The 15,387-nt window shown below is 38.4% G+C and overlaps 1 protein-coding gene across 1 annotated transcript in view; it reads right to left on the bottom strand.

Moving 5' to 3' along the window:
* Nucleotides 1-15,259, bottom strand: part of ARL15 (ARF like GTPase 15) — a 225,106-nt gene extending 209,847 nt beyond the window's left edge. The window contains exon 1 of the mRNA XM_088152910.1: nt 15,038-15,259. Within this exon, the coding sequence (XP_088009036.1) occupies nt 15,038-15,064 (27 nt within the window). The 5' untranslated portion in view covers nt 15,065-15,259. The remainder of the gene's footprint in view (nt 1-15,037) is intronic.
* Between the last annotated feature and the right edge of the window lie 128 nt (nt 15,260-15,387).

Below are 15,387 nucleotides of genomic sequence, written 5' to 3'. Positions count from 1 at the left end.
TTTTCAAGTACTTTGGGCACAAATAAAATAGATATTTCATTAAATAAATTAAAAGCAGATTTGTATAAGTTAAAGAAATCACAAAAACTGCTCTTTGTAGGCATGAGATTATTTCCCAATCTGAAACTTTAATGTTCTCTGTCCCCAAAGTTCACCTTGCATCTATTATTACTTTTTTTAAAAATGCAAACTTTATGAACAGTGAAATACCAGTTCAAGCCATCCAGAGAAAATCATGTTTATTATGAATGAGCAGATCAGTTCCAATCCTATTCAAATGGGTGGTTTTTATATAATCAATTCAAATAATTACTTCCATATTGGCAGCCACTTCAATCCTATTCAACTGTTTAACTCAATTCAGAAAATGAAATGAATTTCATTTGATGATGCAATTCATTTCCAAATTGATTCAGAAAGTTAATTTGACTCAGAGATTTGATCAAACTGACTTTGAATGTAGTCTCCAAAACAATTCCATGCATGCTGTAATGTCTGCAAGGAAATAAGTGTGTACAAAATCGCATCTCCTTTTGCTTTGGATGTTAATGTATTAATCTTAAGAAAAGATCCACATATCATCTGCAATCAAAAAGAGACTTTCTTCTATATGGAAGGAATCCTCCTACTTTCCTTTTCTTCAAGAAATAACTTTTTTAGTTGGGATAAGTTATTAGAGAAAAAGGGAAGTGAAAGTCAACTACAGAACAGTATTAGACATTTTCAAAAGTTCATGCTGTAAGTGGTAATTCAGGGGAAACAAATAACAACAGCAGGTTCATCCCCACAATTCTAAGTCTTACGCAGGAATTTCAAACCAACTGGTAGAGAAAGTTCTACAGGTAGAGACAAAATAGATCCTATTAACTCAGGAAGATGATACCAATATTGACAGAAGAGTTCTTTTCTCAGAAGAAAAATTCATCCCATAAATATGACTTTTAACTGAAAGACACATTACACTAGATGATTCAATAAACTAATTCTATTGATTCACATGTGAAATTAAACTGGTTCTATGTAAGAAATGCACATATTAATCTGATTGGCATTTAAAAAACCACTTTTTAACATTTTATATATATAAGTTGTAGCTTTCAGATTTTTAGATAATCAATTTTTTAAACATTTTCACAATGAAACCCTTTTTAAAAAAACCAACAGTGGTACTTTCCTATTTAAAAAAGAACTGTTGTTCTCAGTTCCCCAGACAACATAATCCATTCAACAAAGATAGGTAAACTTTTATCCTGGTCTTTGACCAACAAGTGTACATATTCCATTCAACAAATAACATGCAGTAGAAAGAAATTAGTGAAGTCAACAATAATAATGGAATTAAAAAGTGATTTAAAGGCAAAGAAAAAGAAGATTTTAAAAATGGTTTGTTACCTTCCTTGTAACAGTGCTCTCTTCAGAAATTTGACTGCATGTTTTCCCACTATTTTTCATCAGAAGAGGATTGAATGGACTTCTGTTGGAAACTTATTTGCAACAAAATTTAATTGAGATTTTAAAAGTGAGCTCTGTATGTTAATTTTTTTCAAGCATAATTAATTTAATGCAACTATATACATTTTTTTATTCACAGAAGTGTATTTCATATACTGCCTAATTCCATTTTTTAAAAATTGAACTTAACAGCTCATCCATTTTCTAAAACAATTGTAAAATATCTCAATTCCTTGTGAATCCTATTTAAACACTTTGCATCCTTTATGCCCTCACTAAGAAGATGATGAGATCAGGAGCTCCACTCAATGCTCTTTTACAGCTCCCTCGTAAAGCCTGGCAGCAATACAGAAGGAAAGCAGGCTCTCCCTCTTGCTCAGAAGCCCTGGGAGAAGAGTTTTCCTCTAGCTTTGGGCACTGCAGTAGCAGCTTTTTCAGTCCAAATGAGGAGGAAAGGTGTCCATAGTACCAGCCAGGATGGATGGAAGATATGTGAGGAGCATTTATATCCCGCTGGGATGAAAAGGAATTATTTCGAGAGTGGCTGGTTTGATTACAGACATGTGGTATGATCATGCCAAATGCCTATTCCAAACAAAGGTTCAGTGCCATCAGTAATCAATATTTACTGAACCTAGGCCAGAACTAAGATCCAACCTACTATTTTAAGGATTATCTTTTGTTCTAAATCCATGGAATTTTATCATAATCTGTGTTTTCTCCTTAATTGATACTTGGGCATAGTTCCTTTCTTTTTTCTTTCACTTCATTCTGTTAAGTAGCAGACTGAAATGCCATATCTCGTTTTTTCAATGCCGTATCTTCTGGTTTCAAAGGATTGGCTGTGGATTATATACAGAAATTGTTTGAGTTATGGAAGTTTACTGTTGTCTTGAAATCCAAACCTAGTTGTTTAGTTCTTTGAAGCCCCATTATGTTTGAATTGTCTGGATTTGATATACCTATAGATGCAGTGCTAACTGAATCTGTATATCATGTACCTAACTGCATTTCCAGGCATGTTAACAATGCTACTGAAATATAACTCAAATGAAATTGTTGTATAATAGGCAAATTATTATTTTGGTTTAGTACATTTTTGTTGCAGTATCATTTGTGCCACAATCAGCCAGTGTGGACACAATTTTTTACACAGTCAAGGTTCACTATCACTTATTATACAATTTATTTGACTTCAACACTATGGATACAATTGCTTTTCTCATGTATCACCATGTTAGCCAGTTGCTCAAATACGATTATTAGATTTTACCAATATTTCTGACTTTAAAATAAACTCTACAAAATATGTTATGAAACCAAATTTATTTTGCAAGTACTGCTATTGTAACAAATCTTTAGAAGTCACAAAAAAAAAAAAGAACTACATTACAGTAAGTTCCTTTTTTGTTTTCAACAGGTTACCATAGCTGTTTGGACTGAATAATCATTGACTAGTAACTGTAGTAGTAACAGCATGTGTTAATATTAACAGCATATTAACCAAAGATGATAAATTAACCCATTGCCCCACCTCTCATATCAGAACAGAGGTATTTTCTGTTTGCTGTGGATAACTGGATTTCAACTTTACATAGTTCATTCTAGGAAACTTATGAGAACTGCCAACATACTTCCATTTCTTAACCCCAAACCAAAACAATGTACATGATAGGAAAGTCCCAACAGAAATCAGTTTGGAATAATATCTGTGGAATTTACATATTGGGTTTCCATGGGGATGTTCTGTTATCATTATTTCAAAATTCTAAAACCTATGGCTAGAATTAAAAATGTACTGTGGGAAATGGAAGAATATATACAGTGAAAATATATGGAGGAGGAGGGGAGGGATAAAGTTTTAGCTTGGCCCTGATGAAAATCATTATCACAAATAGGGAAAAACTGCTATTATAATCAACTGCAACATCAGCAAAACAATTATGTAAAATATAACTTTTCTTCGGTTTGGCCATAAAAATGTATTCAAACCATCAGGCATTCTCTGTTTTTAACATCCACAATTATACAATGTCCTTCAGGGTAAAAAAATCTCATTCCATAATAAAATTAGACAATGATTTCATTAAAAGTACTATTCCTAGGACAAATTTTGAGTTTCAACTCATCTGTGGAAATTTTTAATTTCCATAAATCAAATCAGTTCCTCCCCTGCCACCACAATTGTTTTTCATCACCGAAAAGAGAACTTGTGACTCCATCGTCCTCAGTTTATGAAAACTGCTCTCCGTGCAGTTATTGCCTTTTAGCATTCCATGTTACAAATGCTGTTGTCATTCTAAAAAATACAAAAATTTCAAAAACAATTTATTTTACACAATAATGCTCAAATAGATCCCAGGTCTGTAATACAAACTTTCAAAATTTCAGAAAATTGAACTTGCATCTTAAACATTGTAATAATCAATATTAGTTTTTAAAAAAACCTTATTAATAGATAACTTATAAAAACATATAATTGTAATGATCAAAGGTAGAAAAGGAATTCTGATTAAGATAGCTATCTTAGTTAGAGCTACATGCAACATTTCATGAATAACAAAGGAAAACATTTCAAAAAGAAAAAAAGGAAAAGCTAATAAAAGCTAATTTAAAAAGAAAAAGAAAATTATGTTAGTAAGGAATCCCAGCTGGAACATGCAAAACACAAAGAAACCCAAATCTTCTTCCTCCTAAGCTGCAAAAATGAAAAAGGCAAAAAAGAATTTAAAAATACAAAAGGGGAGCCTAACCTCTAAACAAATAATCATTTCTGGTTGGACTGTTGAGATAATTCTGCAAAAATCCGAGTATCCATTACTTGCAGTAACTAAGGCCATTTACAGATCACAGAATTTCTCATATCAATACTGATGGACAGGCCTGACGCTAGACATTTTGGCGCCCTCGGCAAAGTCCTATTTTGGGACCCCCTATAGTTTGGCTCAACTTCCAATTTTGTTAGGAATTTCAAAAAGGCACCCTCTTGTTTCTTTTTTTTTTCTTCAAATTTTTGAGGCTTACACTTACAATTTTCAGCTCCATACCATTTTTTTTTTCTTTTCTCAGACATGTTCATCCTATTTACACAGTAAGTAATTTTAATTACATCAGTACCCATTGTTGTCATATGGCAACAATTCTATTTAACCCTCAAGCGGGCCCACTGGCTCACAAAGTACACTGTTATTGCTTTTTTATTGTATTTTTTTGGCAGTCTTTTCAATTTTGGTGCTCCTAGGGTGGTGCCTGTGGAGGGATTAGCCAAAGATTGCAAGTTGTATCAAGAAAGTTTTTGTTCCCTTTTGCCTAGCTATGAGGCATGTTTGGTGAAACTTTTACCATTTTTTATGACCCCTGAGGACAAATCTGAAACTAGGGTGAGATTTGCCTCATACTCTAAAGGTTTTGCATTCTTTGTTGCTTGTAATGCTGTGTCACGTTCAGACCTGCAAAGAAATTAGACAACAGATTTGGGGAACTGTAAAGACTTGTATCTTGAAGCATCGCGTAGACTGCATCACTCCAGTCTATACAGTTTAATTGAAGCAGTCCCTGAAAGTATTTTACTACGACATCTGCTAAAGCTCGTTTATGTTCCAAATAAGGAAATTGGTAAGCTGATTTCTTTTCTCCTGCATGCATGACTTAGATCTGGTCCAGAGCATCTTGGCAGGCACCATCTCTTGTTTTGTCTTGGGCAATTAAAGTTATAATCAATTTTCATTTGCCTCATTCTTAGTTTCTTTCTCTTGCAACTTTTTCTTAATGTCATATTTCCTTTTTTCTCATGATCTACACTGGGGGTCGGCAAACTTTTTCTGTTAAGAGCCAAATCCCACCCCTCCTCCTCTTCCTTAGGTGCCACTGGCAGGTGTCCAGGCCAAAGAGCAGGGCAGCCATTGGACAGCACCACCCCACCAGCAAGAAGATCACTGATAGGCTGCTGCCATTTGCCCCACGCCATGCTGCCCCTGCCCCTCACCCCGAGAACTTGGCTGAGGTTCGGGCCTGGTGATTTGCCGCCTGCCTGCCCATCCATTCTTAGCTCCCAGGCTATACGAAATCAAGCAGTGGGCCAGATTTGGCCCACGGGCTGAGGTTTGCTGACCCCTGATCTACATGCTCAATGTATTCTGAGAGGTGGCAATTTATTGCTTGTAACCTCACCACTATCTCAGAATTGGTTATGTCCTGAACAAAAAATATCTGATGGGGTTCAGGAGATTTCTGGATATCTCCCACTTGACCTGGAGTTTCAGCAGAGTCCACACCTGATGAGCGAGAGTAGAGAAATTTGTCACTCGAATCTTACTTCCACTTTGCTCGCTTGCTTGTTCTCTCTCCCTCTCTCCTGATATGTTGCTTCAGTCCAAATATAATGATGGTTTGTCCAAAAGCAAAGGGGAAGGAGCTCCCTTTGCCATGGGAGAAGAAGCAGAAACGGGAGAGGAAAGAGGTTGCTTCTAAAGTTTGTCAGGCATTTTTAACTCCCCCAAATATCAGGAGCAACAGAGAACAATATCATTAGTATTTCTGCTTACCAGCATTCTTCAAAAACAGCCGACAAGTATTGTTTTCACAGCTGAAAATGATGAGAGAAATAAACTGCATCTTGGCACATCATCCTTGCCAAAAGTTGTTACTGCCTGCAGATTATATCTGGGGCCTTCCGAACAGTTATCAAAGCTTTCTTGTTAGACTTGTGCAGATCTGTACAGCAGTTAAATATCCTGGCTATAAAATAATTTGGAATACGTCTAATGTTTTGCCAATGAGAACCATTTTTCTTTGAAAATGGGTAAAGATGGGTTTTGTTTGTTCAGATTTTATTAAATATTTGGGAATAATTATTCTTGGGAGAATAATTTTCCCAGTATATTTGAATATTTCAAATGATAAAATCCCAATTAATGGTGAAATCATTAAATTCCAAACCTCTCCCTTTCAAAGTAAGCAACTTCCACATGAAAATGCAGGTTTTAATTTTCTTGATTTTAAATTACATCATTGGGATATATTTATGGTCTTTTTTGTATTGGAAGGGAAATTATATTGATTATGTACTGTCATAGGTCCAATTGGAGAGCTTCTATTTGACACTTCTGAAATCTTGACAAGTACTTTATAGTAGGAACGCTCTTGTATTTCTAGCCTTGAAGATGGTCAGGCATATTTAGATACCAGGCAAGATACAACTAAAATCTGATTCCTGCTTTCACAGAAAACTATCCCTTTGGAATACCCCTTATTTACAAATGGCAACTAAAACTTAAAAAAAAAAAAAGGAGTAAAAATGGGATAATAAATCATAATCAGCTAATTACTGATACATTTAAAACTTTTGAAAGGTTACACAAAAAGTAGAATTTGCCAGGAATTGCTGCATGGCAATACATTCAGTTAAACCAATAATTCGGTTTTATTGACAATTTTAAAATGTTATTCAATATATATGAACAATTATTTTTTCATCCTACCATTTTTCTGGCATGTGTGGGGTCCACTTACCCCCCCCAAAACCAACCAAATGTTGGTCCATTGGTTACGACAGGAGTTGACCAACTGGCTTGCCATGAGCCTGACATCAGGGGCTGAAGTGACTGGCCTAAAGTCATGCAGTTGACTTTCATGCCTAAGGCGGGACTAGGAATCACAGTCTCCTGCTTTCTAGCCTGGAACCTTAACCAGAAGACCAATCTGGCTCTATGGCTCTTAACCACTAAACCAAACTGGCTCTATTATATGGATAATATACAAAATAATTGAATGGTGAATTGTAGTTCCCTGTTTTACAAAACCAATGGCCTGGAGATTCAAAAAATGGTAAATGGATTTCTTACCACCTTAGAATGAGTTTAATTCATCGAAAACGTTCAGTTTTATGGGATTCAAGAGTCATTTTTTTAAAGATTGTTGTCTACCCTCTTATGCTGGAGATATAATAAATTTTTGCAATAATATGCATGCTTCCATCATGCCTTTGATACTCCCTTGTTATTTTAACATTCTTACTATAAAAATTAGGTTCTTGGAAGGAAGTTCTGATTTAAAGATGCTGACATGTTGCTAAATTATGTTCCAGAAATTTGGAATTTGTCTATCTATGAAGAATTTTCAGTTTAGTGTGCTTGGAGTATTGCCAAAAAAATCATCCTGTGTTCTTGGAAAGATACTAGCGTGCCAGATGCCAAACATTGGCTTAAAAAATGTGGCAACTCTCAGCCTTCCAACTGGTTATCAGTGTAAAAAAAGGGTTGGACAATATGATTCGTGTGGTCAAGGTTCATTACATTGTTCAAAAACTGAATTGTAACAATGTTTATATAGCCATAATTACTATTGTTGTATCTGATTTCTTAAATTTGTGTTTGTCAGTTTATTTGTTACCTTAAACAAACGTCCAATTAAGGAGGATTAAGGATTATGTGACTACATGATGTTCTTCCATGTTTCCCTGACTCCCAAAGCCAACTTTGATCTGAAAACATTCAATTTATTAACTTCATGGGCAACAATAATATTCTTTCTCCTTGGCTGCTGATTCTGCCTCCACTATAATGTCACAGTAGGTATTACATACAGTATATCCCATGGTTTTAACTTAGTACTTAGTACTTAGCCTGGTTTTTCAAAACCTTTGGCGCCGCCTAGTGACATTACATGAGGGGTTGCTAAAGTGACCGAAGACGCACTGGCATGATAAGGGCTGGATAAAAAGTAATTTAAAAATAAATGAAAAGTTTTTGAATATATTGACAGCAACATTGTTTTTTTTCTGGAAAGATAAAAATATTTAGTTCTCTTTTATTTTATATAGATACAGCAAATTTACTGCAGTTAGTCTGTGACTTAATGAAAGAACGTGGGAATGGAAGAAACAGAAGAGCTCACAGCATTCATAGTAGCAGTAGGCTTGAAATTATGGATGATATGAGATGAAAGGGAAAGAAAGGAACTGTTGTACAATCTTGGACTATGGCATGGAGAAAAAAAAGCAAGGTAAATATTAGGGGGAAATGGCAGCACTGAACACTCGGGAAGGAGAAAGGGAAGGAACAGAGAACTTTGGGGAAATAAGGGAGTTACAAAAATGGCAGAAGCTTGAATCCTCTTCACAACAAAGAAATGCCAGAGGTAACACTAATAGTTAAGGAAAATTCAGTCTCAGTCACACTTTTTTCTCTCTTGTTGATATTGTTAATTTTTAAAAATCACTCAGTGTTGTGTTCAATTGGTGGACAATTACAAAAAGCAAATAAACAAAAATAATAACAGAAATAATAAAGTTAAAACCCTGCCTTTCCATAGTCTTAAAGTCTCCACTTCTCTAACCAGCACAAAGTAACATAATCAGCTTTGTGGCTGATGTGGGATTTGAATCCAGTCTAAGTGCATATTGATCAATGTCGAGTTTTAGTATTCAGTGTAACTAGAGAAGTTAACTGATAAAAGTAATTACCAAAGGAACTATCAGTGGGAAAGGCAAGTGATCCAAAACTGGCAACACTTTTCTAGAGAAAAGAGTGGGTGCAAAGCAGAGTAGAAACAAATACATTTGCAAAGGTCCAGAAACTCCTCCCCTACAAACCTCCATTACCATGAGGGAAAAAAACTGTGCTACAATCAAACAATCAATTAATCAAACCTTTATTATAACGATCAGGTTAGCAGTCAGATACAGATTAAAATACAGGTAAAAATGAAAAAAATAAGAGGTTAAAAAGAAAAGGAATTAATTCAACACTGCAAATCATACATAAGTACATTTATTGCTAGAGTAAACTAGAAACAATATTGCTTGCATTGCTCAAAGCAGCATGTAAGTCAAAACAAGTTTTCCCTTAACATTCATTTTTTTCCAAATTTTATAGTGCAGTTTTTGAAATGTGTGTAAAAAATCTTATATTCAGGAAAATGACTTAATAATTTAGTGAGTCTTAGAAATGTGTATGAAAGGTATATATCGATAGGAAGGTATATATAATCCATACACAAATGTACAGTTGTACTTTGTATGATGTGAAAATGGGGCAGAAGGTATTTGAAGCTGAAAGAAGGCAAAGGTCCAGTGAAAAAAGAAGATATAAAGATGAGATGGCATGGATAGGAGAAGTACTATACAAAAAAGAGCCTCAAATCACTGCTACATGAAGAGATAGAATCAGCAAGCTAGAACAAGGCTTCTTGGAAAATGAAATTAAAGGGGCCCTAAAATATTGCTAATAACAAAGCTGCAAGAGTTGATGAAATACCAGCAGAACTGTTGAAAACCATACTACATGATACTGTTGACGTACTGCTCAGAGTTTGTAAACAGGTATGGAAACCACATCAGTGGCCAAAGAACCAGAAAAGAGAAGTTTATATTCCAATACCACAAAAGGCAGTGCTAAAATTCAAACTACCAAACAGTTGCCCTTATCTCATAAGCTAGTAAGAACATGCTCAAGATTTTCCAATCCCAGACTTCAAAAATAAATGGAATGAGAACCCAGCAGAAGTACAAGCTGATTTCTGAAGCAGCAGAGACATCTGAAATCATATTGCAAACATCTGATGGATAATGGAAAAACATAAGGAAACTCCAGAAATAGATTTGTTTTTGCATTATTGAATATACTAAGGATTTTGGTGGGAGAGAGAAATAAATCAAATTGTGGCCACTTCATCTTCATACTACGGAATCTGTATAATAACTAAGAAGCAACGATCAGAACAGCATATGGAGTAACTCATTGGTCCAAAAGTCAGATGAGTGCCAAAGTTGTATATTGTCACCCTTTCTATTTAGTCTATATGCCGAACATATCTTGAGAAATGCAGAACTAGAAGAAACAGAAATCAGAAATAAAAAGCCTGGAAAAAATATTAATCTCAGATAGGCTGATGATACCACAATGATGGCTTAAAGTAAGGAAAACTAAAGAACCTCTTGATGATTGGTCTGATGTTTACTATTTAAAAAAAATTATGTCAACTGTTAAGTGTCAGCCTGAGGCAAACAGATGAAAGAAATAATGGAAGTAGTAACAGATCTTTATCTTCTTGGGCTGAAAAAGTCAGGGATGTGACTAAAACTGTGAAATAAAGAAATGTCTGCTTCTTGGGATAATACCATGAAAAGCCAGGCAAAATCTTAATGTGTAGAATTATTATGCTGACAACAAAGGTATGAATTGTAAAGGCCACGATTCTTGTAGTTGTAGCATATAGCTTATACAAGATGAATAATCAAAAAGGCTGAATGGAGAAAAATCTGTACTCTTGAATTGTGGTGCTGGAGAAAATTGTTAAGAATCCTTTGGACTCCAAGAAAACAGATAATTCAATGCTATCTTTATATAATTGAGGATGGCCTGGCCAGCAGTGAGAATATTGGCTGGGGAGGGGTTACAGTGTCCATGAATAGCGCGAGTGTCTATGAGCACTAGATCTCCTTGGTATGGATCCTGCATGGTTTATTTTGTGGTGATTACATAGCCTTGTATTGCTTTGGTTGGTTTTTGTAGATCTGATTTGAGGAAGGTGGGGGACATTATTTTGCTCCATCTTTGCCTGATGAAGTGGCATGAGTGGACCCTACATGGCTGAATAGAGTGAGGAGTTTGGGGCAAGGCAAGAGATGGGTCCCCAATGCCCATGTTTGATAGGGTTGAGTTCAGGAGTGGATTGGAGGGGAACATGGCTGCAATATCCTGGTTTTGTTGGGCCCAGGGAGTAGGCCATTTCAGGGGAAAAGAAACCTCTAATTTGGTGATGGCCCATTTTTCCAACCCAGTGGCCAGGTTGTTGGGGCACCTGGCCTCAAATTAGTCCTGGTTAATGTCAGGTCTGTCTATAATAAGTCCATCTATGTTTGAAGCATATCTGGTGTGTATTACTGAGACCTGGTGGGGGGTGCTTTGCCTTATCAGAAATCTATCCAGCCAGGTTTCAGGTCCTACACCAACCTCAACACCAGGGCCAGGGAAGTGGGGTGGTGTTGCTCTGTCAACATATCGTACCTAAAACTAGGGTCACTGTTCTGGAGGTGGCTGGTTATGAGTGCCTATGTGTTAAGTTAGCCCATAGGGACAGGCTAGGGAACCTTCTTGTGTATTAGTTGTCCTGCTGGCCCTTAGAATTCCTTCTTGAGCTGCTGGATCTGATGGCCAAGTTGTGATGGAGACCCCGTCCGTTGGTACTGTGGGATCGATCTAAAGGGGGGGATAGAGTTCAGGAGTTTATGGCTTCCATAACAACCATAAGCTTAGCCCAAGTCATCTTGGCTCCAACACACATAGGTGGTCACACATTAGACTGGTTTTTACCTCCATGCAATTGTTATGTCATGTGGATGTGGGAGTATTATTACCTGTTGTAGTCTCATCACTTCCTGGCCCAGCTGCAATTGACTACTGCTCATTTCCTTCACAAGGCTGGACCCATTTGGGTGGTCTGCCCCAGGCACCTTTTGGATCCCCCTGCTTAGGGATTTCTCTGATGATCTTACAGGTAAATCAGTTGAGAACCTGGTCTGCCACTGGTTGGAAGCGGTATCTCAGGCCCTTGATGAAATTGCTCCCAAGCGGCCTTTCTCTGTCAATTAATGCCAGGTGGCCCCTTGGTTTTCCAAAGACCTCCGGGACATGAAATGGCAGAAGCAATGCCTGCAGTGGAGGTGAGTAACAAAGACTGAATTACACTAAGCATGGGTGTTTCAAGCCTCCTCTGTGGCAATAAGGAACACAAAACATATCTACTTCTCTCTTATTGCATTAGCAGGTCATCATCTGGTAGTCCCTTCTCCGGTGGCCAACTCTCTTATGGACAGGGGCCACCCTGTGATTTACCACCTAGATTCTGTAACTAGTTTGCTTGACACTTCGTTGGTAAAGTTGCTCAAATTCATTCTGATCTGTACTCCAATTGGGTGGGATCTTATGCGATGACTGGATTACTGTCTTTCCAAGTTATCTGGGCTTCCTTTTCACCTATTGCCTTGAAGAAAATGAATAGGGTTCCTCTAGGATGTCTTTGCCCACCTGTGGCTTCTTGTGGCTTCTTCAGATAGTTGGAAGGGTGGTAGTTCTTTGGATCTGGGAGATTGTGAATGCCTCGCTGTGAGAAAGATCGATGCCAACAGACCCCAGCATTGATTCACCCCCTCCTGAAGAGACCCTCCTTGGATCTGGTAGTATTAGATAACTACCTCCTAGCATCCAAGTGTAGGGAGCCATCGAGATGACCTTGGAGAAACCATCCAGAAGCCACCCAGTGGTGACTGGGGAGGAGAGATCGACTCTCATGTGGGGTGCACAGGGGTACGCAGGGGTTGGTTCTCTCCCCTCTTATTTAACATCAATAAGAAGCTGTTGGGGGAGATATCCAGATATCCAGCTGCTGGGGGAGCTTATTCAAGATCCAGCATCTTCAACGCTGCCCAATTGTACATCACAACCCTGGGCCACATTGGAGATGCTATCAAAGTCTTGTACCAGTATCTGGAGGCTGTGAGAGTCTGGATGGGAGAGAACAGGCTTGAATTGAACCCTGGCAAAGCAGAGTACAGTGGTACCTCGGGTTACGAACGCCTCTGTTAACGAATTTTTCGGGTTACGACCAGCTCCGGCCCCAAAAAATTACCTCGGATTGCGAACCACCTTGGGTTATGAACTGGATCCGCGGCCATTTTCCCTGCTGCCACGCGGTCGTGGCTTCCTGTGGGAGAGATCGCGGTAGCAAGGAGATGTTCGGTGAGGCTTGTGGTGTGTTTTGTGGCGTTTTGGAAGGTTTTTGGTGTGCTTGTCAGCATGGCAATTTCATTTCCGAAGGGTTATGCAGCGCAGGAAAAAACAACTGACTTTAGACAGGTTTTTCCCCAGAACTGAGCCTGCAGCTAAGAGGCAAAGAAGAGAGGAAACCCCTGAAGGAGATCTCTCCGATGTCCTTTTGGAGGGGGACTCTCCCTCCAAAGAATAATTGCCTCCCCACCCCATTCTCCCTTTTCATACTGTGCTGTACTGTACTTTTTTTCATGTTTTTGTGGTTTAAAAATAAAATGCATATGTTTCAGAACTGTTTAACCGTATTTACATTGAACCTTATGGGGGAAATTTGCCTCGGGTTGCGACCAAATTCGTAGGGTGGATTAACCGTATTTACATTGAACCTTATGGGGAAATTTGCCTCGGGGTGCGACCAATTCGAGATGCGACCAGAGTCACGGAATGGATTAAGTTCGTAACCCAAGGTACCACTGTATTGTTTGTATATTGAGGTTCCTCTACACCCTGTCTTGCCTCTGGATGGAGTTGCACTGCCCCTGAAGGAGCAGATCTATGACTCATGGCTCCTGCTGAATCAGCAGATGGAAGCTATGACCAGAGGGCCTTAATTTTATTTAATTAATTAAATTTAATTTTAAGTTGCAACCTTAGCTACGATGGAAAGACCTCACTACATTGGCTTATACCCTCATTACCGCCTGATTAGACCATTGCAATGAACTCTAGATAGGGCTGCTTTTAAAGTTCACCCAGACACTTTGGTTGTGCAGAATGCAGTAACACACAATTATTTAAAATATATTAGTCACAATTACATAAAGCATTGACAATGATAAGAAAATAGTGTATCAAAAGTTTCTCAAATTATCCTTCAACTGATATAAAAAGAAACATGATCTTACCCTGCACACTAATGCCTTCTCCAAAGTATCTGTCCTCCTGTTATGTATTTTCCTTGAATTGCAGAGTTACTATGCAAGCCCAAGAAAATACACAATCTCCTTAAGGTACCATATGCACCCACACCCTCTCCAAAGAGCGACTTTCAGCTACAGAAATAAATCTGAGTGCATCATATTCATTTCTGTCTACGGGCAGGGGGGAAACTAATTCAATTTACAATTCAATTTATCTAGTCTACACCTTCCAAAACAATATATAAAGTTGATTATCAGCATTTCCATGTATACATATATGTTGGTCAAAGGGCAAAGAATGCATATTAGTAGAATTAATGTTAAAAAAGCATTCCATTAAAAGAATTTTACCCAAACCAAATTAGGGGAGGGAAGGTATGCCCGTAAGTTATTAAAAGGCATGTTAATTTAAATCAACGTACAATTTAAACCAACATTTCAATGTTCTTTATAATTTAAACCATAAATCTTGCTTTAAATCATTATATATTTAAACATATTATAGATTTAATCTCTTTCTTTATCCCGTTTGGCTTCTGCTCTGATTTCACCACCTACTATCACAGCAAGGACTATTAGTTGTTGTTTACTCTTTATGTATAATCTGTCTCTCTATAAGCAGCAACTAACCAGACTTGGGTGGTCTCAAAAAGCTAAGCAGGATTGGCCTCCATTAGCATTTGGAAAGGGAACCCCAGTCAAGACTGAAAAGCACCTCAGAACCCAAAGGCCGACCGCCGTGTGTTGCCAAGAAAACGACAGGGAGACGTCCATGAAGCCACCAGCAGCTTCGTGGACATACCCCTGTCTTATAATCTTCACATCTTCCATATTGAAAAAGCTAAGCAGCTCAGAGGAACCTGCTTAATATTTGGATGGGACACCACCAGGTATTACCAGGGCCGTTGACTGGTCGAAAAACATCCGGGATGAAGGCAAGGGCCGACGAGACTGGCAAGAAAGCTCTACGGCGCCTGCGTAGCTCTGAAGCGGCGCCCGGCCGTTCAGGGCAACTTCGCTTCCCCGTCGAAGGGTCCTGACCCAGCCTCCGCTGAGGGTCCCCGGATAACAGCCCTCACTCGGCGCCCGAGCCCGTCTGGGCGGCAGGCGGCTTCTCCCTCACTCCGAGGCAGCGTCCCTCCCGCGCCGAACGCCAGAGGGCAGACGGCGCGCCGCGGAGCCAGCCCGAAGCACCGGCCCGCCGCGCTGGCCCCATCGATGGGGGCGGCAGCTCTGGGCTCGGCTTC

Source organism: Python bivittatus, unplaced genomic scaffold, assembly GCF_059951505.1.
Source record: "Python bivittatus isolate LINGU-HERP-01145 unplaced genomic scaffold, Pbiv_v1 ctg000570_np1212, whole genome shotgun sequence".
NCBI classification, from domain to species: domain Eukaryota; kingdom Metazoa; phylum Chordata; class Lepidosauria; order Squamata; family Pythonidae; genus Python; species Python bivittatus.
Note: the sequence above shows the minus strand (reverse complement) of the source record. Positions and strands in the feature narration are given on the sequence as shown.